General features: G+C 55.8%; 9 protein-coding genes across 9 annotated transcripts; 6 read left to right on the top strand and 3 right to left on the bottom strand.

Annotated features, from left to right (window-relative positions):
- Positions 1-548: 548 nt before the first annotated feature.
- EsH8_VIII_000557 (mitochondrial 54S ribosomal protein uL23m) lies at positions 549-1,253 on the top strand (the record flags this gene model as incomplete). Its single annotated transcript, XM_083269599.1, has 2 exons — positions 549-622; positions 728-1,253. 2 exons carry the CDS (start codon positions 549-551, stop codon positions 1,251-1,253), a joined length of 600 nt encoding a protein of 199 aa, XP_083129367.1.
- Positions 1,254-1,388: 135 nt separating this feature from the next.
- Positions 1,389-2,519, bottom strand: EsH8_VIII_000556 (MT-A70-domain-containing protein; the record flags this gene model as incomplete). The annotated part of the gene is made up of 1 exon (XM_083269598.1): positions 1,389-2,519. The coding sequence occupies one exon, from the start codon at positions 2,517-2,519 to the stop codon at positions 1,389-1,391; it is 1,131 nt and encodes a 376-aa protein (XP_083129366.1).
- Positions 2,520-3,436: 917 nt separating this feature from the next.
- On the top strand, positions 3,437-4,634 carry EsH8_VIII_000555 (coenzyme A transporter; the record flags this gene model as incomplete). The annotated part of the gene is made up of 2 exons (XM_083269597.1): positions 3,437-3,607; positions 3,681-4,634. The coding sequence occupies 2 exons, from the start codon at positions 3,437-3,439 to the stop codon at positions 4,632-4,634; spliced, it is 1,125 nt and encodes a 374-aa protein (XP_083129365.1).
- A 316-nt stretch (positions 4,635-4,950) lies between these two features.
- EsH8_VIII_000554 (S-adenosyl-L-methionine-dependent methyltransferase) lies at positions 4,951-6,036 on the bottom strand (the record flags this gene model as incomplete). Its single annotated transcript, XM_083269596.1, has 3 exons — positions 4,951-4,995; positions 5,058-5,630; positions 5,788-6,036. 3 exons carry the CDS (start codon positions 6,034-6,036, stop codon positions 4,951-4,953), a joined length of 867 nt encoding a protein of 288 aa, XP_083129364.1.
- Positions 6,037-8,065: 2,029 nt separating this feature from the next.
- Positions 8,066-9,713, top strand: EsH8_VIII_000553 (sedoheptulose 7-phosphate cyclase; the record flags this gene model as incomplete). Its single annotated transcript, XM_083269595.1, has 3 exons — positions 8,066-8,398; positions 8,455-8,996; positions 9,050-9,713. The coding sequence occupies 3 exons, from the start codon at positions 8,066-8,068 to the stop codon at positions 9,711-9,713; spliced, it is 1,539 nt and encodes a 512-aa protein (XP_083129363.1).
- A 2,528-nt stretch (positions 9,714-12,241) lies between these two features.
- Positions 12,242-16,331, top strand: EsH8_VIII_000552 (ABC transporter B family protein; the record flags this gene model as incomplete). The annotated part of the gene is made up of 4 exons (XM_083269594.1): positions 12,242-13,090; positions 13,152-13,928; positions 14,009-16,246; positions 16,305-16,331. 4 exons carry the CDS (start codon positions 12,242-12,244, stop codon positions 16,329-16,331), a joined length of 3,891 nt encoding a protein of 1,296 aa, XP_083129362.1.
- A 274-nt stretch (positions 16,332-16,605) lies between these two features.
- EsH8_VIII_000551 (Zn(II)2Cys6 transcription factor domain-containing protein) lies at positions 16,606-18,612 on the bottom strand (the record flags this gene model as incomplete). The annotated part of the gene is made up of 2 exons (XM_083269593.1): positions 16,606-18,505; positions 18,572-18,612. The coding sequence occupies 2 exons, from the start codon at positions 18,610-18,612 to the stop codon at positions 16,606-16,608; spliced, it is 1,941 nt and encodes a 646-aa protein (XP_083129361.1).
- A 2,206-nt stretch (positions 18,613-20,818) lies between these two features.
- Positions 20,819-22,219, top strand: EsH8_VIII_000550 (glycoside hydrolase superfamily; the record flags this gene model as incomplete). Its single annotated transcript, XM_083269592.1, has 1 exon — positions 20,819-22,219. One exon carries the CDS (start codon positions 20,819-20,821, stop codon positions 22,217-22,219), a length of 1,401 nt encoding a protein of 466 aa, XP_083129360.1.
- A 2,342-nt stretch (positions 22,220-24,561) lies between these two features.
- EsH8_VIII_000549 (Zn(2+) transporter YKE4) lies at positions 24,562-26,025 on the top strand (the record flags this gene model as incomplete). The annotated part of the gene is made up of 4 exons (XM_083269591.1): positions 24,562-24,705; positions 24,790-25,397; positions 25,490-25,790; positions 25,843-26,025. The coding sequence occupies 4 exons, from the start codon at positions 24,562-24,564 to the stop codon at positions 26,023-26,025; spliced, it is 1,236 nt and encodes a 411-aa protein (XP_083129359.1).
- Positions 26,026-26,887: the final 862 nt, after the last annotated feature.

Genomic DNA, 26,887 nt, shown 5'->3' with positions numbered 1-26,887 from the left:
GAGGTATTGTACCGGTGGCCTGCCTTATACACCAGCTGCCGAAATCAAGAGTCGCTTACGGCTGCGGGAGCTGAAGAATGCCCTATTTTAATTTGCAGCTGGTCTTATTCAACGTCTGAGTTTCCGAGTTATCGAAGGCAAGATATAACGTAATTAATTCTTGAATCACTTTTTTGATTACCATCAATCTGTTAGGCTTCCCGTTACTGCCCGTGGCCACTGGGAAACTTCAGCAGTTAACTTGATAAGATAATATCTTGGATGTATGTACCTTGATCGCTCGACTAAATGTATCAGAATGCCCTCCGAGCAGAGTCTCATGAAGGCTTTACCGGACCCGGACATGAACGGAGTTTATGTGGAGCCGATGCTCTCGGATCCTTTTCCGGGACCCCACTCAGCGCCGCGAACTCCGCCAGCAATCGCGGAAATAAGTGAGACCGGCCGAGCCAATCAGCAACCGGTACAATCCTGACCTTGAACATTTTGGATTTCTCGTCAGTCGCAACAGCTCCCCGACCAGACCAGCAGTATCACCAGACGACAAAATGGCGGAGGCATTGACAAAGGCGGTAGCCCGCCAGGCACCGAACTTCAAGCTCGGAACGAAACCAGTCTTCCTGTACGCCTGACCCTCCCCACACAATCCCTTCCTTTCTCCTCAGCAGTCGCGCCACGCCTCCTCGATATCTCTTGAAGCTAACCTCCCTTTTCCCTACCCTCACAGGCCGAACCATGTCCTCACCCTTATCCGCAAGGACAAGACGCCGCCAAACTGGGCCACATTCAACGTACCCCTTACCTTCACCAAGTTCGATCTACGCGACTACCTCTGGAACCTGTACAACGTCGAGGTGACGGCGGTGCGCTCGTGGGTGAAGCAGTCGCCCATCGAACGCAAGGGCGCTTCGGCGGGCTACTACCGCCCGCAGAGCCAAAAGTTCATGACGGTGCAGATGACCAAGCCGTTCGTGTGGCCTACCCCTCCCCAGGACCTGGAGCCGTGGAACAAGAAGCTGTGGGACGCGCGCTCTGCGACTGCACAGAAGCAGTACCGCGCCGACGTCAGAAGGCAGACTGGCAAGCTCGCATACCCCAGCAAGGACAAGGAGAGCTCCGAGCGGAAGAACTTGCGTCACCAGGCCGAGAGCCTTCTTCAGGGAAAGCAGGAGTGGAAGAACGAGTCCGAGTTGGACAGCAAGTGGGACAGAATCGTTGCGAGGGCATCGGAGGGCGACAAGAAGGCATCATGAGGCGTGGCGGATCTCTGGGCGGTTGGGGAGCAGGAGAAGGGGAAGTTGCGTGTACAAAATTAAAAGAAACACTAGTTGACATGCGGGTCGCATGTTTGTACAACAGACAAGGGTGGCATGGAGATATAGAACATGTCAATTGGTATCATCAGGTTCATTACTCTCAAGCTCGGCCTGCTCTGGCTCGGCTGGAACGACCCAATGACGAGACTCTTGGAAACGAAGAACCTCGTCGCCCCATCCCCACCACCCCGCCGTCAGGTTGCGTGCAAACACCTCGAGGCCACGAAACCCCGCAGGTAGCAAGTCCTCGAACAAGGGGCGCAGGTTGGGCTTCCGTGAGTGTATGTCAGGGACTGCGAAAATCACCCTCTGCTGCACCTTGCGGTTGTCGCCCCGTTTTCTAGCGATGACGAGTCTCTCCCACGGCTTCCTCCAGGCGGACTCGGTGTCGAAGATGGGATCTCCTTGGGAGGTGATCTTGACCCAAATCCACTCGGCGACAACTTCCAACCCCCAGCCAGCGAGGATCCCGTGGGGTGAAGTAAGAAGGTCTACCAAACTAGCTTTGTTAGTCACCCAAACGGCAACGAGGCCGCCGTCGGCAAGGTGGCCGGCGACGGGTATCTGGTCTAGAAGGCTCCGGGTCTCCTTGAGACCGGAGACGGTAGAATAGCCGCCTGTCTTTCTTCTTGCGGACTTGTTCGGCCAAGGGGGATCCAGGACTATGAGGTCAAATAAGGGCGCCATGGAGAGGAAGGATTTCCTCGTCTCTTGGATTGGACCACTCAGGTACGCAGACTCTTCGGGGATAAAGTGCGCCGTAGCCGCATCTTCCGCGGCCTCCTTGCATGCGGGATGGCCCTGCGGGCTCCTACTATCGCTACCACCGCTGGTGCCGCTGGTGCTCCCGCCGCCGATCACCCGAGGGAGACAAAACGGCGCGGCGTAGTCTCTCCTTAGCGTGTCGAGGGCACTCCTCACCGCCGCCTCGATCATGAGGTCTGCGAGCTGGCTGGCCGGCGTCTGATGGTTGGTTTGGGGATCCCGGGGCTCCGGTAACGGAAAGGGTGCAGCAACGGGGTCGACCGAGAGGAGCCGCCTCTGTGGTTGTATTGTCTCGGCACTTCGACCCGGCAAGAATTGGCTCTCTTCCAGGGAGGTGGGGATATCGACGAGGAACACCGACCGGCTCTCATCTTGGAATAAGATGCACCGTGGCGAAGAGCCTACCACGGGGTGCTTTGACGGGGGGCTAGAGGCCATGATGGAAATTATTTTCTCTACTTCGCCCTATCAGGCCAATGTGCCTTGCTTTGTGGCTAGGACCGGGGCGTCTTCCCCAGAGACTTGATTTGAGGCCCGGCCCAGTCCAAGTGCACTGAACCAAAGCCGGGGCTTGACTTGAGTGGGGTGGACCGTGGGAGAGATAGCTCCGTCCAATGGTGCCGAGGTCCTGTGTTGGCGCGTTTCCTCTCCTTTGATGGTCGGTCTGGGGTTAGTTTTCTTTGGGGGCACAATCTTTGTTCCTGGGTAGGAAAAAAACTCTTTCAGGCCCAAACGGTTCACTCGCATGATACGGGAGATGCGGGTATCGTGGATATCAAAGGCTTAGTCCCCCTGATCAGAGCCGAGCAGGCAGGAGAGAAGATGCTGGCAAGAGACCTTCCCCCCGGAGAGGCTGTGCCGCGACGTTCCCCGACTGCCCGGCCGCCTGTGGTGACGCTCGGCAATCTTCGGCTCGTGGCCAGACCCCTGTACTAGACTCAGCGGGCAGCCCACCAAAAAGGTACCCCCATTTACCGCTCGTGCGCCACAGCTCCTCCCCCAAAGGAAACAGTGCAATGAGAAGGAGCCTTTTTAAAATCTCGCCTTTATGACGTCCCACCCCGTTGCATTTCGGCTTTAGATTCCCATCCCATTCCATCCCCATCCCTTCCCTTGCTGCTCTTTCTCCACGATCACCACCCCACGATCCTTACCCTCTTTGCGTAACAGCTCGTGTGTTTGCTTTTTTGTTCTTCTTCGACCAGAGATCCCGAACCCCACCACTCACAACAACCACGAGTAGCGGAATGCTTCTCGAGTAGCACCGGCTACACCATACACAGAAACAGCGAGCGAGCGTGGCGGCGGGTCGCGCTGACCAGGGAATGCCGTCAGCGCTGCTGGAACATGCCTCCATGTCGGAGATAGCGCCGAACAAACAGCGAGATGCCATGCGACCGAGGTCAGAGACGAGGACACCTCCTGTCCACCCACCCGACGATGATGCGGTAGCGGCGAACAAGCAGATGCGGACGCTCGACTATGCCTGGCGCTCCAGCGTCGCGGGAGGCTTGGCGGGCTGTGCTGTAAGTGTGAACGGGGAATCATAACAAGACAGACGATAAGAAGGGTGTAGTCTGACTCCAATGTATTTTGCAGGGAAAGACGGTCGTCGCACCTCTCGATCGAGTCAAGATTCTCTTCCAGGCGAGCAATCCCCAGTTCGCAAAGTACACGGGCTCGTGGTTCGGTGTTGCGACGGCAATGAAGGACATCCGCTCTCACGAAGGCCTTGTTGGACTATTTAGAGGACACTCGGCCACGCTGCTTCGAATCTTCCCTTATGCTGGCATCAAATTCCTTGCCTACGAACAAATCCGATCTATTGTTATCCGCCGGAAAGACCAAGAGACCCCCTGGCGCCGTCTCATCAGCGGCTCCATGGCGGGCGTTACCTCTGTCTTCTTCACATACCCCCTGGAGGTTATCCGCGTCCGCTTAGCATTCGAGACAAAACATGGCGGTTCTTCAATAGCCGCGATTTGTCGGCGGATTTACAATGAGCGCTTTGTGCGGACCTCGCCGGCGTCACAAGCAGTCGGCACCGCGGCGACTGAAGCCACGGCCGCTTCCGCTGTCGCCGCGATTGCACCGCGGTCAGGACTGGTCAACTTCTACAGAGGCTTCTCGCCAACTCTACTGGGCATGCTTCCTTATGCCGGCATGTCCTTCCTTACACACGACACCGCAGGCGACGTCCTTCGCCACCCTAGCCTCGCCAAGTGGACAACTCTTCCCCGGCCGACAAACTCGCCGGCCGGGAAGCCCGCACCGCTTCGGTCCTGGGCCGAGCTGCTTGCTGGTGGAATTGCCGGAGTGGTGTCTCAGACAGCGTCGTACCCCATGGAGGTCATTCGCAGGCGGATGCAGGTTGGTGGCGCCGTTGGAGACGGCCACCGACTCCGCATCAGCGAAACGGCCGCTATGATTTTCCGAGAGAGGGGATTTCAGGGGTTCTTTGTGGGCTTGACGATCGGTTATGTCAAGGTGATGCCCATGGCGGCAGTAGCGTTTTATACCTATGAGAGAGCCAAAACCTGGCTGGGGATCTAGACTGCGTGCTCTCTTGAGAACCGTTTAAGTTTGGCGTTGTTGGAACACTCTGGGACAAACAGCATTTTTGGGGTTATTTTTATGAAATACGCGGTTAGAAGCAGTTCTCTGGGACCAAAGGAGTATGAGGGAGCGATAGAACGGGTGGCTGATTGCACATGACATTGTCCAATAAATACTTGGATTAGTTGCGTCACATTCCGCAAGTTTGTTTTATTTTTTTCGTTCTTGGGATGCAGATGCCGACAGTCTCTTTCAGTGAGCGGCTTGAAGCTATATCTTGCCTTTGCAACCTGGGCATCACGTAATTCGTCACTTATTCTTTCTCTTCGCCAACACATCTCGTTATTTCGACACCGTCCTAGGCCTCGTTAGCGTCCAAAACATACTTAAGTTCATAGCCATTGCTGAGCGGAAACTTACAGGCACACCTGTCGGCTCAAAGCTGTTGACCAACTGGCTTTCATACTTGAGATTCGGGTTCCCGATGCGCGTGAGGTCCAAATTCTCCTCGCCCTCGCGCTTCTCGTACTGTTTCGCCGTCCGGTCGTCAAACCAACCGCTCTCCTTCCTCGCGGCCGTGACGTCCTTGGCGGCGGCGCGCTTCTGCGCAATCGTGCTCCGGACGTACGCCAGGTACGGCGGGTTGCCGGGCTTGATGACGTTGTCGGCCGCGAGCACGGACCCGGGGCCGACGATGCCCAGCTGCTCGCACAGCTTGAGGTCGGTGGTGTAGGCGGGCTTGTAGTGGTCCAGGAACATGAGGTCAATCTTCTGGAGGGAGCCGGCGGCGTGCAGTCGCTTGATGGATGCGTCGCTGGGGCCCACGACGACCTTTACAACGTCGGAGAGGCCGGCGAGCTCGACGAGCGAGCCGATCACGGCGGCGAACTCGGGGTTGCGCTCCAAGGAGTAGTACCGCGCTCCCGGAGACGATTTACGGACGGCGGCGCCGAAGAGGATGCAGGAGTAGCCTACGTAGCCGCCTAGTTCGATCTGTTCCTCGGGGTAAAGAGATTAGACGACGCTCTCACTCGGTTGCGACAGGGGCAAGCGGTTCAAGTCGTAGGTCATCGGACGACAGCAACTCAACTCGCGACTGAAAATGAAGGAGCATTGGTGTGGGGAGGGGGGCTCGAGGGTTCTGACGCACCATGATTTTGGGCTTAACTTCGGCGATCAAGTCTGTTACAATCTTGCCCTTGTCCTCGCCGACGTTCATGAGGTACTTCTTTGTCCGGCCGAAGTCGTCAATGGCCTTCAGGACGCGCTGGGGAGAGCCCCGGATCTCGTCAATGTCGGGCTGGCCGTAGACGAAGTGAAGCAACTCGATCTCGCGGCCGTCGTCGAAGAAGACCTCTTCCTGTTCGGCGTACGCCTTGCTTTCGTCAAAGTGAGGCATCTTGACTGTCACTGCTACTACTGCTGGTGTCGGTACTGCTTGAACTAGGCAGTGCGTGCTAGTATTCAGGATTTACGAGTATGGTTTATCCAGGAGAATGGAACAAGAGAGGAAGGGGAGGAGAGAGAGTGTGTGTGTGAAGGAGAGAGAACATTGGTGCAGACCATCCGCTCGCTCGCGGCAGCACCGTCTAATATCATCACGATGGTTGAAACACATGCCGCCATTACTGAACGCCGACTTCATCCCGCAAAGCAAGGAATCCCGAGTGATGACATGGCCCGGAACCGCAGCTCTCGGCGACCGTGACCACTTTTACAACCTCTACCCCAACCTTCCTTCCCCAATAGCTGTGGAGCTCTTCCCCTCTTCGGGTCCATTGTCCAGACAAAAATGCCCGGACAACAGAGCTCAATTGGGATCGAGAGGCAAGACGCCACGAGGGTGGATGGCGGGGTAATTGTATCCATACACTACCTCGGGGTACGGAGGTACAACGGTACAAAGGTACATGCATTTCATGTCAGGTGCTTTCGTGATCGGGTGCGCGACGAGGGACGGTTAGCTGGGCACCGCAAAGTCATGACGCGCACAACGCCTCATCAAATCGCGTCGACGATTTAATCGAGGTCATCATCCAGCTCACCACGCTCTCTGCTGATTGCGGGGGTATTCATTTCTCCTCTCCAACTGCCATGGCCACCTCTCGCCGGCATTGAGCCCCGCAGCGATTGATACATATCAAAGGAAGAGGAGGGCGCTGCTGATCCAGGCAACAGATGCTTTTCATCCGATCCGTGTGTCGTAAAATACAGAGATTGCAAAGTCCGATGAACCAAAGATGCCACACATGCCAAATTGTCTGAGGTGTTCCACTAGCCAACGAGAAACTGGCATTGCCCGGATGCGGCTCGCCGGACAATTCCCTCCCCCTGGTCTGCCCTCCTTCCCCACGTTTAATATCTAGATCTCAAGATCTGAGTCGATCGCCTCCTGAACACGAGGTAGCTACTGCGGCGGTCTAGGCATTGTCTTTGAATATGCCAGTTAAGCTAGGCTAGCTACGCAGCCACACCAATATCAATGATGGAATGACTGAATCGACTTCTTACGTTGAAACATGGGATTTCTCTAGTTTTCGCCCTGTTTTCCCTGAGGCGCTAAGAGAGGGGGGAGATCAGATCGCACTAGGAGTATAGCACGCAATTTCTCTCCACATCGGCTGTTACTCTGAGAGAGGCATATGTGGCATGCGGAACTAGTGTTGGTATGCCGGCCCATCATCCTCGCTTATGAACGTCTTCGGCTGGAACCCATGGAACCATTTGCAATTATCATGAGCATCATCACTTTCGTCCACTGGTCTCTGCGATGCCGTATGCTAAGGAGAGACGAGGAGTTCTCTTGTTGCACCGCGTCTCAAGCACGCCCGACGAACCATTCTCTGAATTTCTCGTACCCACGAACTAGTTATGTGACTAAAGTCTGGCGATGACGATGGGTCAAATGTACTTGTCACCCTTTACCTCCCCAAGTTACCTTCTTACCACATTTACAGTGTCAAAGGAAGATTACATTCATCCTTGGCGCTCAGGCCAAGCCGGCTTCTCTGCTCTTTACCTCCGACCCCTGGTAGTTCTCTATCGATCGGTCGTTTTCGTCTCTGTTTAGGACCGTGTAACTGTAGCCTCTCAGAAGAGTCGGTCAGGCTCGAATGGGCTTGGACGAGCATTGAGATCACAAGTGATGATGTCGACACCCCCGGAGACTTGCTTCCGCGCATTGTGGACGACTGCCGAAAGAAACATGTCTTGTTCGGCTGCGGCTTTTCCTCGACTCTCTCTGCATCAGACCGCAATGCATTCAAAAGGAGGGCATTAGAAGCACCTGGAAACATTATTTCTTCTCGTCCTCACTCACACATCTCCCAACAGCTCCCAAGGTTTTCCTGTTTCAACGATTCTCTTCTCATCTCTCACAAATCACAACCTTCAGATACTCTCCTGTTACATCACAATAAAAATTGAAAATGGCATCCGACATGAAGGCAACGGTTGAGCCCACCAAGAAGGGCTTTTCCGTTTGCGGATACGAGAAGATTGAGTATGACTTCGAGTTCCTCGATGGTGTCTTCAACAAGCAGAACAGCCAGCTAGCAGACTGCTACACGCGCTGGAAGCGATGCTTGGCCGTCATGGACCTCAACATCTTCAACCTCTACGGCAAGGAGATGGAGGAATACTTTGAGCATTACGACATTGATCTTAAGATCCACAAAACCATGATTGGCGAGAAGGCTAAGTCCATGGATACCCTACTAAGCATCGTCGACTCCATGACTGAGTTTGGTGTTTACCGCAAGGTACGGTAATGGGTGTTTGGGTATTGTGGTGTACCAATTGACTAACAACATCTTAGGAACCTGTCCTCGTTGTCGGAGGTGGTCTCGTTACTGATGTTGCTGGGTATGTTTGTCATCCATCTACCCCTCAATCCTTGTATCTCCTAACAAATCTTAGCTTCGCATGCGCTGCCTACCGTCGCAACACCCCGTTCATCCGTATTCCCACCACAGTCATTGGCCTGATCGATGCCTCGGTCTCCATCAAGGTCGCCGTCAACTATGGCAACTACAAGAACCGTTTGGGCGCGTATCACGCTCCCACGCACACCTTTCTTGACTTCACTTTTCTACGATCTCTGCCCATAGCCCAGATCCGCAACGGCTTCGCAGAGCTGATCAAAATCTCCACATGTGCGCACATTGAGACTTTCGACCTGCTAGACCGCTTCTGCGAGGAGTTGATCAAGACCGGCTTCGGTCGTTGCGACGGCTCCAGCAGGGAGGTCAGGGAGGCGGCTGACAGGATCAACCGCAATGGCATTCACGAGATGTTGAAGCTCGAGACTCCCAACTTACACGAGATTATGCTGGATCGTGTCATTGCCTATGGCCATACGTGAGACATCCATTGCGCAACACGCATAAGTCTGAAGAGCTAACACATCGCAGTTGGTCACCTCTCCACGAGCTCAGCCCTGATGTTCCTCTACGCCACGGTCATGCCATTTCCATTGATATGGCCTACTCAGCAACGCTGGCCAATGTCCTCGGCAAGCTCTCTTCGGAAGAGCACCGTCGCCTTCTAAACCTGTTCTCACGCGCCGGGCTTTCAATGGACCACCCGCAATTCGACGAGGCCATGCTGGACAAGGCAACTTCTGCGATCCTGAAGACCCGGGACGGCAAGTTGCGTGCAGCTGTCCCTTCACCCCTGGGCCAGTGCGAGTTTCTCAATGATGTTTCGCACGAGGATATGTGCTCCGCCTTGCGAGTGCACAAGAACCTGATGAAGGAGTATCCCCGCCAGGGTGCCGGCCTCGAGGCTTATGTCGACGCCAGCGATACTGGCTACACCATGAACGGTGTGTCCGTCGAGGACGAATCTCGGAAGTATATGGACGGCCTTGAGGAGCAAGTTACCAATGATGATACCATATCTGAAGGGTCTTCTTCTGGACCCGATTATGGATTCTCAAATGGCAAGACTTTGGGACAAGAGAGTGCCAAATACACAGTTGCGGACTTTGATGGTCCGGAGAATGTCGACGGCGAGAAGGGGCTGAACGGAAAAATCGAGATTTATGCCGAGGAGATTTCGATCAACGGATCATAAAAGGCGCAGTATTTTGAACTTGGGTTTACACACCTGGTGATGTTGCATTCGTGGAAAAAAAGAGAGTATAGTCCGTTGATTATAGTTCGCGTTAATGTTTCAAATCAGAGTTAGACTTGTCAGCATCCTAACACTTTGAATATGAATGTTTAAATCTCCTTTGCTCCAAGCTTACTTAAAATGCTTTGAAATGTTCACGAACCTTCAAACTTTGGAATCTCACGAAGTTTTAATTCTCAAGCAGTGGCTTTAACCAATCTTGCCATGATAGACTTTTGAATAGCTGTTCTCTTCATAGTGGCATGTCAAGAAAGCATGATGGGAACTGAATCATCTTCAAGAGCGGACGGCACTTCCAGTTGTTAGTAAAGTCGTGCCGACTGACGATGTGGCTATGCGACACAATGTCACCGTATTAGCCACCGAGGTTTATTCCAGGCGAGAGGGCACACTCATCGCGTCGGACACGAGATGGAGGCCGATCCCGTTGTCATTGAAGTGCTGCTTCTGTATTACATGCGAGCTGTGGTGGAGTAAAGAGCAGGAAAGTGGGGGCGAGTTCAGCCATGCCGCTATTCCGTCTGCTCGGGCCGTCTAGACCGACTTTGGTTTGCGTTCGGCGGCTCATTGAAACCCCCGCCCGTGCAGCCCACCGAGAAATACGCTTACTGCCTATTATGATACCTGTTCTTTGGGCCCTTAAAGGCTCGAGTGCGTCTCGCTGCGCTGGTGATAGTTTATGCAAGCTCTCGACCTCAGCGGAAAGGCCGGTGTTTCTGCCGACTGCGGCATTGACACATGCGCCCCCTTTGGCTTTCTCTTTTCCCCGATTATGTCATGGACTATGGCACCATGAGGACTAACTACTGCGCGATCGGGTCTCTATTTCCTGTCATCCTGCACGGCCTAGAAACTTCCACTCGTTCGAGGACTTGACTGGTGATCCAGACCCGCGATTCTGCTCTGCGCCGGGGTTGCGGGAGAGCACTTGGAATCAACACGGAGTTCTGGCCTGAATGATCGCAATTTGCTCTTTGAATGTGATGCGTCTTGTGTTTTCATATAATGGTGGTAAGCATAGGATAGGCAGGAGGGGTATACCGGTACTTTTGGGGGTTTCAAAATAGACCAGTACATCGGCCGGTGTTGGCGATATCTGGGAGGTCAGTGACCGAGCCATCTGCCAATCAGCTGATGTAAGCGCGGGTGTTTCGCGTCACTTTGGACGCGTCGAATAGAAAAGCATCCGTGCCGTAATGAGGCGTTTACGATCGCTAGCAGTAGACAAGCATGAGTGTTATTTTACCGCTGGACTCTCTCTTCATGTGACATTGCTGGGCATACCCTCATCCACAAAGAAACCAGACGAAATTAGATGAAATGTTGCATATGAATTATTTGTAGTTTCGAAGGTGCTCGAGACCATTACTAGTGTCGTCGTGTAAGCAGTGGTCTACGGTCAATAAGCATATCTGGAGATACTCTAGTTCGCATCATGATAAAAGAAGGTTAGTTTGAGGGGGAGGGACTTGACAGAATGGCCAACATGAAGACAAAAGTGTCAACGAAGCACGATCAAACTCTTTCAAATAACCAGCCACTCCCGCATCTCAGACCGCGACTCACTGGCCGGCCAGAACTTCTATGTTATGGGGGGCACGAGGCATGAGGGTAGTAGACGTCCCGTCAAATGCAGTCGAACGCGATTTGCAATCCAACTAACTAGCCACTAGAACCCGCAGAATGAACGAGGGGCGGTGTCGCCACGTCGGTACGCCTCATGTCCGGCGAAGACTGCACGGCATCAGATAGATGCCTTGCCAAGTACCACCTCCATAGCGCTGCGTCTCCACCAGTTACACGAAATCGAAGCGGCATTCCTTCGTAACCCAAAGTACACGGAGAACCGGTGGTCTTACCGGCTAACCTGATTGGCCCAAACCCACCGAGCTTCGATGCTGGGCCGCGACCGGGCTTCCGAGCGCACGGCCTGTAACCTTCCAAAAGCGGTAATGCTACGGACCTTGCAACCCAGGAACAAGTCCCAAGGTCCTGGGGGTGATTTCTCGTGCCGTTGACGAGACATCCAAATAAAAAACAGATGACAGAGTCCTCCAGATGAACGGCTGAGTTTGCGTGAAACCAGCGTACAGTTTGTAAGGGGGGGATTTAAACCACTTCTGCTCGTGACCGGATTCTTCGGTGTATCGTCAAACATGCTGCCTCTAGTTCTCGGTGCTTCCCGGACCTCCAGTTACACCTCCTGCTGAGCAGTGCCCTCGTTTCGATTTTCTGCACCTGCATTTTCTGAGGGTCCAAGAACGTCCGCCTCCTTGAAGCACGAGGTCGGACCTTCTGACGTCAAAACATCAACAAACAAAATTGATCAGTAGGGACGTCCGGACATTTCAAAGTTAACCCCCAATTCCTTCTTTCCTTGTCAAAAATCGGGAGGGAACTGTCAAACTAACATAGCAGGTACTAATCTAGGTCGCATCAGCAACCTGCGAAGGCACGACGTGCCCAACATGGCGAAAAGTCCAGTTCGAACAAACGAGACAACGTCAACATCAGGCACAGCAAAATCCCCGGTACGGACACCGAAACTCGCCGACTACTTCAGAGTCTTCACCTACGCAACGAAATGGGACTTCACAGTTTATGTGATCGCCTCGGTGGCCTCCATCGGCGCCGGCGTGACCCTTCCTCTCATGAACATCATCTTCGGCCAGCTCGTCGGCCAGTTCACCAGCTTTTTCACCGCAGGGACCGCCATAACCCGCGAGCAGTTTGAGAGCATTCTCAACCGCCAGGCGCTGTATATCATGGCCCTCTTCCTCGGTCGTTGGGCGCTGAACTCTATCAACAAGTTCTGCTTCAGAATGATTGGCATCCGCCTCTCCTCGGCCATCCGCCTGCACTACCTACGCTCGCTGTTCGCCCAGTCGATTCACGTCATCGACTCGATGCCTCCGGGTGCGGCAGCAACCGCCATCACTGGAACTTCGGCAATTTTGCAAATCGGCATCTCCGACCGCCTGGGAACCTTTTTGCAGTTCAACGGAACCATTTGGGCCGCGCTGGTCATTGCCTTCCTTTGGAGCTGGGATCTCACCCTGGTGACTTCCTCGTTGATCCTATACATCCTGGTCGTTCTGTCCATAGTCCTGCCCATGATCGTCAAGGGGCAGACAGCAACGAGCGAAGCCGACGCTCAGGGTACAGCCATCGCCAGCGAGGCTCTCGGGGGGATCCGGCTGGTCATGGCGTGCGGAGCGCAAAAACACATCATCTCACGTTATGAGGGATGGGTGCAGGAAGCCATGAAGCGTGCTCAGAAAACCGCCCCTGTTGTGGCGATTCAGTTTGGTCTCATCGTGAGTTTTCATCCCGACCTCCAGCCTTTTGAATCGTATGAGCAAGCTAACTTGGAAACAGTTCTTTGGTGTATTCGGAGCTTTCGGTCTGGCCTTTTGGTACGGCACTCAGCGATTTGCGGCCGGCGCCCTCAGCAATGCTGGTGTCGTCGTTGTCGTGTTGATGTCCGTCATGATGATTCTCACTTCGTTGGAACGCATTTCGACCCCGCTTATAGCCGTCAGCAAGGCCATGGTTGCGGCTTGTGAATTGTTCACCGTGATCGATGCCCCCTTGCCCGCCTCAGGTACTCTCAAGCCCGAAATCGACTCGCAAGACATCGTCTTCGAGGACGTGATGTTCGAGTATCCCAGCCGACCTGGTGTCAAAGTCTTGAACTCGCTGAGCTTCCGCATTCAGCCAGGTCAGAACATCGCCCTAGTTGGTCCGTCCGGCTCGGGAAAGAGTACAATCGTCGGATTACTGGAGCGATGGTATTCCCTGAGAGAGCAGCACGCCCTGCCCCGGGTGGTCGAGAATGCTTCATCAGAGAGGCCAGACAACGATACGACGGAAACCGTCAACGAGGAGTCGAAGGCACTCATTCGACCCGAGCTCTCCGGATCAATCAGCATCGGCGGTGTGAATCTGGAAGATTTCGACCTGAAATGGTGGAGGGCACAAGTCGGTCTAGTTCAGCAAGAGCCCTTTTTGTTCAACAGCACCATTTTCGGCAACGTCGCAAACGGTCTTATCGGTACTGAGTGGGAGAATGAGCCCGAGGTCCGAAAGCGAGAGCTTGTTCGCGACGCATGCCAGGAAGCCTACGCTCACGAGTTTATCAGCCGACTACCCGATGTAAGTACCGTTCTTGTAGCTTCAGGCTCTCAAGCTTTTTCCTGTTCATAATGAGCTGTTTCTAACCGGCTTTCTTGCAGGGCTACGACACCCGAGTTGGAGATGGCGGCGCGAAGCTATCTGGGGGTCAAAAGCAGCGCCTTGCAATCGCCAGGAGCATCATCAAGAAGCCCCGTATCATCATCCTCGACGAAGCGACCAGCGCAATTGACGCTAAAAGCGAGAAGATTGTCCAGGCCGCCCTCGACAGAGTCACGCAAGGTCGCACCACTATTACCATCGCCCATCGTCTCTCCACGATCAAGAAGGCCGACAACATCATTGTGCTGCAACGTGGGCAGGCAGTTGAGCAAGGCACGCATCAAAGTCTCGTGAGTGATCCGCTCAGCGTCTACAGTGGCCTGGTTCGGGCCCAAGCGCTGCATTTGTCGACTTCCGCAAAGTCAGAACCCGACGCGTCTACTTCGGGCCTTGACTCAGAAGCGGAAGAGAAGGCCGTCGATGATAACGATGAGGCCACGAGCATGACTCAAACCGAGAGTTCCGAGGCCAATTCGGCCAAGAAATCTCGAGGCCTGGTCCGCAGCTTCGGCAAGCTATTGTATGAACGGCGGGCGAAGTGGACGTCCTATGCGGCGGTCATCTTATCCTGTATGGCAACAGCGGCCGGCACACCTATCCAAGCGTGGCTTTTTTCGAAAGTCATCGGTGTCTTCCTCCTGACTGGTGATGAACTCAAGAGACAGTCAAGCTTCTGGGGTCTGATGTGGTTCGTCCTCGCCGCGGGCGTTGGTCTCGCGTACATCGCCCAGGGCTGGGTTGGTCTGCGCCTCCAGTACTTCGTGAGTGCGGCATACAAGAAGCAGTATCTCACCGACATGCTTCACCAGAAGCTCAGCTTTTTCGACGAGGACATGAATTCCCACGGCTCTCTAAGCGCTAGGATTGCAGGCGATGCGAAATTGCTTGAGGAGCTACTTGGTCTGAACCTGGGGATGCTGCTTTCTGGGGTCTTCACTGTGATTGGATGTGTTATCATCGCGCTCCTTTTCGGATGGAAGCTCGGCCTGGTCGCCATGTTCATTACCATGCCAATTATGTTGGGCGCAGGTCTCTGGAAGTACAGACACGAGGTGCAGTTCGACAAGATGAACATGGCCGTCTTTGGCGAGAGCTCCCAGTTCGCCACCGAGGCTATCGGAGCCATCAGGACGGTCTCCTCCCTCGGCATGGAGTCTACGATAAACGCCCGGTACGAAAAGCTTCTCAACGGCCATATCCAAGAGGCGCGCCGCAAGGCGCAGTGGACGGCCGTGCTGTATGGCTTCGCGGACAGTGTAAGTCTTGGCTGCCAGGCCCTGGTGTTCTGGTACGGCGGCAGGCTTCTAGCTAGTGGCGAGTACACCATGGATGCATTCTTCGTTTGTTTCATGGCCATCATCCAAGGCGCAGAGGCGGCGAGTCAAACCTTGGCTGTCGCTCCTAGCGCTGCCCAAGCCGCCGCGGCAGCGGATCGTATTCTTGATGTCCGGGAGTCTGCAGATGTTGGCCAAGCTGCGACGAGGACAGGCGAGGAGATTACTGAAGCAGAGGGCGGCGTGAGAATTGAGCTCCGAGACGTCCACTTCAAGTATCCCACACGCGACGTTGTCGTATTCGAGGGTCTGAACTTGACCATCGAGAAGGGACAGTACGCGGCCTTTGTCGGACCTTCCGGGTGCGGCAAGACAACCATCATCTCCCTCCTGGAACGGTTTTACGACCTGAGCCCGAAACACGGCTCGATTCTCTGCAACGGCGTCAACATCCACGACCTCGACGTATACGATTACCGGCGGAATCTTTCGTTGGTAGCCCAGGAGCCGATCATGTTCCGAGGAACGATCCGCGACAACATCCTCTTCGGCATCGAGGACCCCGGCTCCGTCTCCGACGAGAGGATCCACGAGGTCTGTATCGACGCCTTCATCCATGATTTCATCATTTCGCTCCCCGAAGGTTACGATACGGACGTCGGTGCCAAGGGCGTCTCCATGTCTGGTGGACAGAAGCAGCGCATCGCCATCGCGCGCGCGCTGATTCGCGACCCCAAACTTCTGCTCCTGGACGAGGCCACGTCGGCGCTGGATTCCGAGTCCGAGAAGATCGTCCAGGCCGCATTCGAACGGGCGCGTGACGGAAGGACCGTGGTTGCCGTAGCTCATAGGCTTTCGACGATCCAGAACGCCGATGTCATCTTCGTATTCAGCGAGGGGCGCGTGGTGGAGAAAGGGTCTCACCACGAGCTCATCAGGAAACAGGGTGTTTATTGGGAAATGGTAAGCTTTTTCCTCCGTTTTCCTTCCTAAGTGATATTTACTAACGTGGTGATTATAGTGCCAAAGCCAGGCGTTGGATCAATAGTGAAAGAATTTGCCAGGCAAGGTTGGAGGGTGTTGCGCGGTCGAATGTAAACGGAGCAAAACCACGGAGCAAATTTTGCAAGGCTCTTCAGCACAATCTTTTAAAGAGGAGCGTTGGATTCCTTTTGTAACCTTGTGTGTGTGTGTGTGTGTGTGTGTGTGTGTGTTGATTATGTTTCTTTTGTCGGGGTATCAAACTAGCATCTTTGGAGTTCTACTAGATCATAATTAGAACATAGCTTTTCTATGGGTTAAAAGTAATGCCCCCTAGAATCTCATGCGCCCGCGCTGTCGCTGTGTAATTCTGTCGAATCCAATTCGACGCCATTTGAGGCGGAGTACAAGTCCAACATGATCAGCCCGTCATGGCCGGTGACGGGCTGTCGCGTCCATTGCACGTCGTCGTCCTCTCCCCTGACCGTGGCTACCTCCTCCACCAAATGCCACGCCCCGGTGGACCCGTCTTTCTCCATGTAACGGAGCACGATGCCGTCGCCGCCGTTCTCAAAGACGAACTCGCGCCGCCACAGCCGCCGCCACTGCTCGTCTGCCGTGCCCTCGGCCGTGTTCACCCGCTCGATGTGACGGTTCCTCAGGGCCACGGCGTGGAGGGCGCGGGCGTTCCACAGCCCGTCCTGGCCCGGGTAGTCCTCCAGCATCCACATGGCCTCGTTGCGCACCGTGGCGTCGCGGCAGTAGAGCGCGATGATCATGAGGTGCCAGGCCAGCCCGCACTGCAGCGACAGGTGGTACGCCGGGTTCTTCCGGGCCCCGCGCCTGGCCACGCTGAGGGCGATCTGGCCGACGGACAGGTATTCGCGGAGCAACGGCGTCAGCGCGGCGAGCGACTCGGCGCTGCCGAACGGCCGCGGGTCGTTGAAGGCGTATACCCCCAGGCACTCGAGGCGGAGGACGACTGCCCTGAGATACGCGGGCGACTCGACGTCGGCCATGATGATCCTGTCGAACAGGGGCCGGAACGCGGCGTCGAGCTGCTCCATCGACCTGTGGAGGCTGCCGCTGTACTCCCGGATGCGGGGGTTGTTGAAAAGGTCGTCGTGGAACTTGTTGATGGCGTGCTCGTCCTGCCGGCCGTGGGCGCCCAGCGTTAATATGGCGTCTTCTATTACCGAGCCCATCGCGGCCTGCTCGCGTTTGACTGTGGGCCAGACCTGCTCGAACTCCTCCAGGCTGCTGAACACGGGCGGTATGGGGTTTCTGGCCGCGGAGGACCAAGACACCTCGCTCAGGAGAACCATGAAGGACTCCATCGTGTGCTTCCTGTCCCTCAGGCCCTTGGTCAGGTTCGGGAGAGGCGGGCCGTCCGCCACCGTCCCTTGCACGACGGTGCGGGCCTGCTTTGCCAGTTGGTGGAAGACGTCTGCTACCGCCCCGAGGACGGGCTTCGGATTGGGCGCCAGGCCGGCCAGGTACAGATGAGCATCCGCGTCCGTCATGAGGGCAAGCAGCAGAGACAGGGCGTGGTTGACATGGTCCAGACCAGCCTTCCTGTTGCCTCGCAGGGTTTCGAATAGGAGCAGGAGCACCGACAAGAAGACGGCATCCTGCAAAGAAGCTCGTTGCCTCTGTAGCTTGAGAGACTCGCAGTAGTGAGCGACTGCCTGGAAGTAGTGGGCGTCTCTGGCGACCACCTGCTGATCCGGCACGGACACGGTGCGGAGAGACCGCTGCGTGGACTGGCGATGCCACACGCTGAGCGCGCCGACTGCCATGGCGGCCGAGCGAAGCGTGCCGTTGTTCCGGGCGAGCTGAGGCAGCGTCACCCCCCACAAGTCGCCGCTGGACACGGCGCTCATCCAGGGCCCTTGGACCAGGCCCACAAACTCGCGGAAGTAGAGCATGCTGGCATCGTCGCGGAAATCAGTGGCGCTCGTGTCGAGCCTGACCTGGGCCCTCGGGGGCCCTGCATGGCGGACGATCTGCTTGGAGTTCCAGTAGAGCTGACCAGGTTTCGCGTTCTTCCTCGGACTGATGAGGTAGCCCTCGCAGTGGCCCCGGGTCTGGAGGCAGTTACCGCAGTGAGGCTTGGCCTCGTCGCATTTCACGTGGCGCTTCTTGCAGGTGATGCAGCCGGTCCGCACCTTGCGCGTGCTTGTACGGGACAGCTTTCCCGCGTTGGCGTCTTGGGCTGGCTCAGTCTTCAGGAGGATGGATCTGGATGGGGGTCATCAGCATGGCATTCTTTTTCCACGGTCCGCAGGCAGATGTTCTTCTTCTCACGTATCGGGGCCATTTGGCACTATAGCCTTGAACACTGCCATCGTTATCCGTCACTTGTGTGAGCATCGTCTGAAGACCAGGTGGGTTGATAACGATACAGCAGTGTCTTGGAACCAACTAGGTACCTGGTCTCAGTGCCCCACTTTTGGCTGGCATCCAGGTGGAGCTGCGAGTGATGATGTGCTTCGGCTGGCTGATTTATCCAGCTGTCGCCGGATGAGCTGCAGCTGGTTGGTTGGAAGGGATATCGGATCAGCCGGAGCCGAGAAGCATTCATCGGGCTCGCAGATTATATAATCGTGCGGCGCGGGCTTGGGGCCTCCTTCTTTTCGCTTCGAAAGGGAAACTGATGGCCGCGACAGTTTCGTGCCGTCGTGTCGAGGCAAGCGCTGCTGCTCCGAGATAGCGGCCATGTCAGTGTGAGTTGGAGCCTCCGTGACTCTACACGGGCTGTGCTCCTAAGAACGCCGGGCAACCCCGTCTTGTCACGGCCCTGATCGTGGTTCAACCGCCGGGGCACCGAATGCTTGGCGGCCCACTTGATATTCGCATACTGCCATGACAAGTAGACGAGAGAAGACTTGGCGATAATGCTAAATCATGTGTGGTCCAGAACTCATAGACCTTGGGAGAGCAGACGTTGCTTGCGGGACTCTGAGAAACAGAGCCGAAGACATAGTTCGGTGGGCGCAACCCCCCGGCCCCTTGCATAGTGGGGGAAGCGAGCGCTTGGTACCTGCAGCTGCCAGCTCGGTTTCTTTGCTTTTCCCAAACTCTTCTGTCTTCCGCCCGTCATTGGTGACACTGCTTTCAGATCTGATGTATTTCCCCTAGGCTAGTTTCTTCTCCTCGAGGGGATGCGCACCCAACCGGCACAAGGTCACGAGGCTACCTCGGTTTAGCTATTGTACTGTAAAAGAAGGGCGGCAGCCGATGATCTCATCGCAGATGCAGCAATACGAGCAAGACTGTTGGTGGTGGAGGGTAGCATCCATCGCAAGCGGTTTGTCATGTCCTCCGTTTGTGGTGGACTTTTCCCGTTCATTTTTTACATAGCATATGCGGCAGGAGCAGCGATGACCGAAGAACCGGCAGAGCAAAAGCTCGTATTTGCAAAAAGTCCACCGCCACCTTGAGCAAAATACACCCGTTGAGCTAATCCCAGCAGGTGGTGTGGTGGTCAGGGTGGTATGTCACGCATGCAAGTGGAGTGTTTGTGTGGTCATTCACAGAATTGTGGTTGCTGGAAAATACGGGGGAGGAGCAGACAGTTGACAGGCGGCGGGGGAGGGGCCACGGTCTGGCCGGACGACAGGGGCCGGGGGGTGAGGATGGTGCATGTGGCTGCTAAAAATGGCAGGCCAGCGGGTACCCGGCCGTCCTAGTTGGGCGCCGGTACGCCGGTAAAATTGGGGTGGCAGCCGTGATTGGGTCTTTGTTTCGACCGGCCTGCCCCGAATCGGTTGCCCTGCACCCAAGGTGACCTCATCGCCACCATTTCTCCAGGGGAGGAATGGCGGGAAAGACGCCGGGGGTTGGAGCTGGATACGGGATACACCCGGTTCCTGGATGCGTGTTGTTCAATGCTTGACAGCATCGATGGAGGGGCCAACACGGTCAACTCGGGGCTGTGGAGTGCCCGACTGACTACACTAAACTTGCCCCTTCCAGACCTTTGCGCCCTTCCACCCTGCAGGGGCATCGCACCTTGCCGACTTGCCCATCGCTTCTGGACTGGGACGGGCAAGCAAGTGCAGGCTGTGGGAAACAAAGAGACGACAAGGAAGGAAAGAGGAGTTCCGCCACCGGGTGCAAGGAACAGGGAACCAACCCTGCAGGTTGCGTTGAGCTTTGTTATGTGATCCGATCAAGCATCTGGCCTGCATCTGGGGAACCCTTCCTGATCGGCTCTGCGCTGCCCTTCTACCGGCTTTGCCTTTTCTACCCTTCCATCGCCCGTTCTCTTCGTCTTCGCATCTCCTCGTCTTCACTGCCTTCACAGCCCTTAACAATACGCGCCCTTCTTTATACCTACGGGGCTCTGGGCTAACCTATCCGAGCCATCTCTCGTTTAACGTCTTACACCTACGTACATTAATACTTAGCTGCTACCCCCCGATCACCCGGCTCTTCCCTCAACCACAAACCACTTCTCTTGTCCATTTGACTTGCAGCACTCGCTCATATCATAACTAGCGTCTGACACCTTCCTCTACTGTGCCACCGACAGGTCTCTCAACCGTAAAAATGTACGCTCCTCTGAGTTTGGCGGCTCTTCTTTACGCCGCTTCGACGGTCAGCGCCTTCCAGGGCTTCAACTACGGTTCTACCTTTACCGATGGCCGAGCAAAGACACAATCCGACTTCGAATCCGAATTTAAGACGGCAGCCAGCCTCGAGGGCACCAAAGGCGCCTTCACATCCGCCCGCCTCTACACCATGGTTCAGGGCGGCAGCACCAACGACCCCATCTCGGCCATCCCGGCCGCCATCTCCACCAAGACGACTCTCTTGCTCGGCCTGTGGGCTTCTGCTGGCGACGCTGCTTTTGCGAACGAGCTCGAGGCCCTGAAGAAGACCGTCTCGCAGTATGGCAGCCAGCTCAGTGGCCTGGTTGCCGGCATCTCCGTCGGCAGTGAGGATCTCTACCGCCATTCGCCCACCGGCATTGCCAACGGCGAGTACTCCGGCGCCGAGCCCAGCACGCTTGTCAAGTATTTCGAGCAGGTCAGAGAGGTCATCAAGAACTCGCCCCTGAGCAGCGCTCCTCTCGGCCACGTAGACACATGGACCGCCTGGGTTAACGGCAGCAACAAGGCGGTCATTGATGCTTCCGACTGGATCGGGATGGACGCTTACCCGTACTTCGAGGACACCAAGCCCAACGACATCTCCGACAGCAAAGCCCGCTGGGCCGATGCTCTGGGTGCGACTCAGGGCGCTGTTGGCGGCAAGCCCGTCTGGGTCACCGAGACGGGCTGGCCTGTCAGCGGCAAGACTGTCGGCGCTGCTGTCCCCTCGCTCGAAAACGCGAAGAAGTTCTGGGACGATGTCGGTTGCCCCATGTTCGGCAAGACCAATGTCTGGTGGTACACTTTCCAGGATTCATCTCCCACGACTCCCAACCCCAGCTTCGGTGTCATTGGCTCTACTCTGACCAACAAGCCTCTGTACGACTTGTCGTGCGACAAGGCCAACTCTGGTACTTCATCGTCCTCGGCCTCTGCCTCCTCCACCAAGACCGCACCCACCAGTGCTTCCACTTTGGCCAGCAGCTCAGCTTCTGCATCTTCCACCGCCACAGTCACTGCCACAGTCACCGCCACTACCACTGGCACGGGCTCTGGTTCCGGCTCGAGTTCTACCCAGCAGAGCTCTGCCGCCGGTACAGCCACCACATTGACGACTGTCGTGCCTACTGGTGGTTCCGCCTCTGGCAGCACCAGCGCCAACCCCACAGGTATTGCCTCTACCTCTCAGGGGTCTGGTTCCGGTTCCGGTTCCAGCATCGGCACCGGCCGCCCCAGTAGTAATGCTACCACCGGCGTGCCAACGTCGACACCCTCAATCATCGTCCCCGGCAGCGGTACCACCGCCACCTTCAGCGTCGCTTTCCTCGCTGGCATGTTTGCTCTCGCGATGTTTTGAGGTCTCGAAAATGAACCACAGATGACTTGGTTTCGATAATAATATTGGCATTATACCCTTACGATGGTTGGCAGAGACAGATGTGGTACTTTGCATACACAGCATGTTTGCGGGGCAGGGAAATGCATATATGAGTTCTTACGTTGTTCCTCCCACCGGCCCTGGGGTTTTATTCTTGGTTGTGAGACGAGGGGAACAGGACCGTTAGTTGGATCGAAACACTACTCCTCTAATAAAAGTCTGGTGCCTTCCACGCATGCGACTTGGGAGATTATGAATTAGGAAATTTTACGTCAAACCTACCACACAATGAGCTCTATGAAACCTTATCTTCGTGGCAATTTTTTTTTTGCCAAGCTTCCAGCACGTATATGTGAGGTTGCTTCCTAGTCTAGACCAGGTGAACCGTTGGGCCGTTCACGGTATACAACCGTGGTAGCGGATGCCTCTCATTCTGAACCAAACCGAGTGTTAATGTATAACAGGGGTATACTAGTGCTGTGTTTCTTAGTGTGTACCGCCTTCAAGTTCTGTTGCGGTATTGTTCAGTGTATCTTCCGTCGGCGACCTTGCTCTCCAAGTCGCGGTCGAAAGGGGTGTACGTTGTTGGGGCCGGACTGAAAGGTCGTTGACGAGCGTCCCCGAGCTCGACAACCCGCGTACCAGTTGGCCCCTGGGAGGTGACCGAGTTTCCTCTCGTTGAAGCTTGGTACGATGTGGTTTGGAGAGTCTGAGCTTTTCCCCCAGTAAACAAATAAAAAAAATGTGTCAACAAAGTTTGAAGCAGTCGTGAATCATCCTCAGTGTAGACAGAAGTTGTCCGAGGCGGAGGGGAGACGAAACATGGCAGATTTCGTGAATGGGGGTTCGGTACCGGCCTGCTTGGCTGTTCGATGCAGTCCCAAGTAACAATGTGCATAACTACCCCTTCGGGGTCCCTCATCCCATCTCCTGGTGGTCGTGAGTCTTGGTCAATGCCCCGGAAAAGTCGTCGGCTTTAATCCTGCCACTCTAGAAAAGAACAAACAATATGCATGCTTGTGAAAGTGCGTGCGATGCCCGAGGAAAACCGCCCTGGGCAGTTCTTCACCAGGTTTGTGTTCAGTTGGGGGTTCGCAGTGGTACAACCAAGGGTTTCCCCCCTCCTCCCTCCTTCAATTTTCAATAACCCCTCCCGATAAGGGTTTCTTCAGGTCCAGAGACTCGTGGTTAGGAAAAAGAAAGAAAGAGAAGAAATCCACGATTTCAACTTTCACACCTTCATGGATAGCTGTCGATCCATCAGATGAACGCCCAGAACCCTTCCTCTCCCCCCCTCCTCTCCCACATCCCGAAAAAATACCACCCTGATAACCACATCTCTCCCACCGGCCCCCAGCAAAACTAGGGGTCGCGCCCTCTCTCACTCTCTAATCGGGCACTCCCCCCCTCCGACGGTCAGTCAGTGCCACAGTTATGCGCAACGAGCATTGGGGGGCCAGGCACCACCGCACGCGGTCCCGCGAGTTCGTTCGCGCGGCAAGTGGCGGAGCGGAGCGGCTTGGGCCGTTGCCTCGTCTCCTCCCACCCCTTCCGGGTCCTCGAAAACTGCTAGTTTGGGCCATCCGGGTGGAGTGTGGGTTGTAGTTTGCCGGGAGTGCTGGGTAGCTTGGCGGAACAGACGAAAACCGCAGCTCGGTGTCTGTCGTCGCAGAAAAGGAATAAATAGGTCGTCGAGCCGGACCGCCCACCCCCATCTCTCCCCTCTTGCTCTTCGTCGCAGCCGTTCGTCGACTCCTTGTCCGTCTTGTACGTTTCGTGCACTCGCACTCGCACACGTATACATACACGGGACCCTCTGCTCCGTTCTGATGTGGCTGTCCAGCCTGTCCAGGTGTCCCCACAGAGTTACTTATTCCAGTCACTCATAAAAGTCAAAAAAATAATGCCAGGCACAACGTCAGATGCAGGAAATGCAGTCCGCAAACCAAAAACGGCCTAGCGGCCTTTTTTTACCCTCCTCCCTCGCATCTCCCCCGGTTCACTCCAGCTCTCGTTCTCCGCGAGCCGCCCCCTGGGTGCCTAAGCTCGCACCGGTCATCGGCGCTGTCGGCGCCAGTGTTCCCCGACCGAACTGTCGGAATTACCCTTCGGCGGAGGGAGGCAGTGGGAGGGGGGCTCGCCAAGGACAGGTTTATTGGAGGAAACGGGACGGAATGGATCTCAACAAGTGTTAGGATCACAGTCGCCTGCGCCCCGTCGCAAGCTCGTCCGATATCACACACGTGCGAGTTGGAATTGGATTGACTGCAACCAACATTCGCCATTGACGCCGTTTATTGTCCCAACCATTGCTTGAAAAAATGGCCCGCTCCTGGAAGCCCATTTTCTGGGCTCTTTTCCTGCTAGTGCAGCTGGGCATCGCGTCCTCGGTGGCCGAGAAGCTCACTTCGGCCACCAAGTCCGCGGCCTCCCTTAGCCTCGAGGAGCTCGACGAGCAGCTGCAGGTGAGAACCGGCAACTTTGCAAAAGCCCGCCCAGGCGTGCGACATGCGGGCGACGACACATACTGACTGACTGATGCGGGTTAGCAATGCGCAATCGTGCAGAGCCTCACGGCCGATAAGCTGTCCAAGCTGGACGACACCCCCTCCCTCCTGTCCCGCGCCTTTGCTGTCCTCTTCCCGGGCAGCCCTGCCGTCAACGCTATCCTCGCGACGCTCTACATCTCCGGCCCGCCCAACTTCCTGCTGGCCCTCTGCCCGCCAAACATCGACCCCTCCTCGCTGTCCGTCATGGTCGCCTTCGCCGTCGGCGGCCTGATGGGCGACACCCTCTTCCACCTGCTCCCGGAGATCTTCCTCGGCGAGGACGAGCCGGAGCGCGCGCGCCTCGTGCTCGTGGAGCCGAACCGCAACCTGCTGCTGGGCGTCGCCATCCTCGTCGGCTTCATGACGTTTGTGGCCATGGACAAGGGGCTGAGGATCGCGACGGGCGGGGAGGGCCATTCGCACGACCACGGACACGCGCACTCGCATGCCGAGACAAAGGCCGAGGGCGTGTCGTCGGCGGTGGAGAAGGTGGGCGAGCTCAAATCGCGGAAGAAGACCGAGGGCGCCGCCGGCTCCAACGGCGCTGTGGAGAAGACGGAGAAGGAGGTCAACCCCAGCGTGAAGCTCGGAGGCTACCTTAACTTGATGTACGGCTTCCCTGCGGCGGTGATGAGACCGTATACCGCGGGTCTTGGCTGCCACCTGCCAGTCATGACCATCGGCTAACTTTGACGTGTAGCGCCGACTTCACGCACAACATCACGGACGGCCTGGCCATGTCGGCGAGCTTCTACGCCTCTCCCACCATTGGCGCGACGACTACAGTGGCCGTGTTCTTCCACGAGATCCCCCACGAGGTGGGCGATTTTGCGCTGCTGATACAGTCGGGCTTCAGCAAGCGGGCGGCCATGGGCGCCCAGTTCGTCACTGCGCTTGGTGCACTGCTCGGAACCCTCATTGGTATCGCTGTCCAAGAACTCGGCGGCAGCTCCGGCGAGGGCGCCATGGCGCGCAACTCTGGGCTCTGGGGAACTAGCTTGGTGAGTGCGGTAGCTAACTTGTGCGATGGATTTATGCTGACGACGCCGCCAGACCTGGGGCGACATGCTCCTGCCATTCACGGCGGGTACGTTCCTCTATGTGGGCACGGTTGCCGTTATTCCCGAGCTGTTGGAGACGGGCCCGAACAAGATGGCCGAGCTACGTAAGACGGTCGTCCAGTTTGCTGCCATCGCTGTTGGCGCTGGCATCATGCTTTACATTTCGTGGCATTAGTAAAACTAGCCCTCATGTGACTGAGACATGGGCACCGCATTTAGACATGTCGATCAGGAGTCCCAACTGCCTGGTAACGGGGCAACATTAAACATGGAAATCTGGACCGCGGAGCTGGCGCACAGCATATCGGTCGGGCATCATTTATCCAAGCTGACGGTTGGACCTAACGCAGTCGATGTCCAAAATTGGAACAAACAAGCTCCAAAGAGTTGAGGCCCGCTGGCAAACGCATGGGAAAAGGGTAAGCTGAGTTGAGGCGTACTCCAGCTGAACGGCGTGAACGTGTCACATACCGCGTGCACAGCACTCCAACAGCTTGGTTGACGGGGTATTGGTTCCAGCCGCTTTTGGCCAAGGTGCGGGCGTCAGAGGTGGCTTTCTTGAAGGTTGGGGTAAAGTAGATAATGTACAGGAACATGTCAATCCAAGTAGCCAAATAATAGGCTTTGCTGCCGCGATGGAACAAGCTTGTTCGGACCGGCGAAGCCAGTTTCTGGTGTAGAGTCTGTGGCTCAATGACCTCTTTTACGAGACCGGGCTCGTGATACGAACGCTGCGTGTAAGCTTGCGCTGACCGCTCTCATGGACTTGGGCGTAGATGATGCCATGTCCTGGCGAGACTAGCAAGTGTATTTGGTGGAGCACGCAATGTGCTTGGTGTCAGCATCCAGTTTCGCGTAATACAGCCCTGGGGATGGTGCTTGTTTCAGCTCCAGAGAGGATAATAATTTCCGCTGCGAGGAATTATTAATCACCATGAGGTTGGTAAGCTGTTGAGTTGAGTGTGCTTGCCGTAGGCTTGGAGAACATCGCTTGGCCCATCCATCCATGGCCGTTGCTAGCGCAGCAACTATATTGA

Source organism: Colletotrichum jinshuiense, chromosome 8 (assembly GCF_051148585.1).
Source record: "Colletotrichum jinshuiense chromosome 8, complete sequence".
NCBI classification, from domain to species: Eukaryota; Fungi; Ascomycota; class Sordariomycetes; order Glomerellales; family Glomerellaceae; genus Colletotrichum; species Colletotrichum jinshuiense.
Note: the sequence above shows the minus strand (reverse complement) of the source record. Positions and strands in the feature narration are given on the sequence as shown.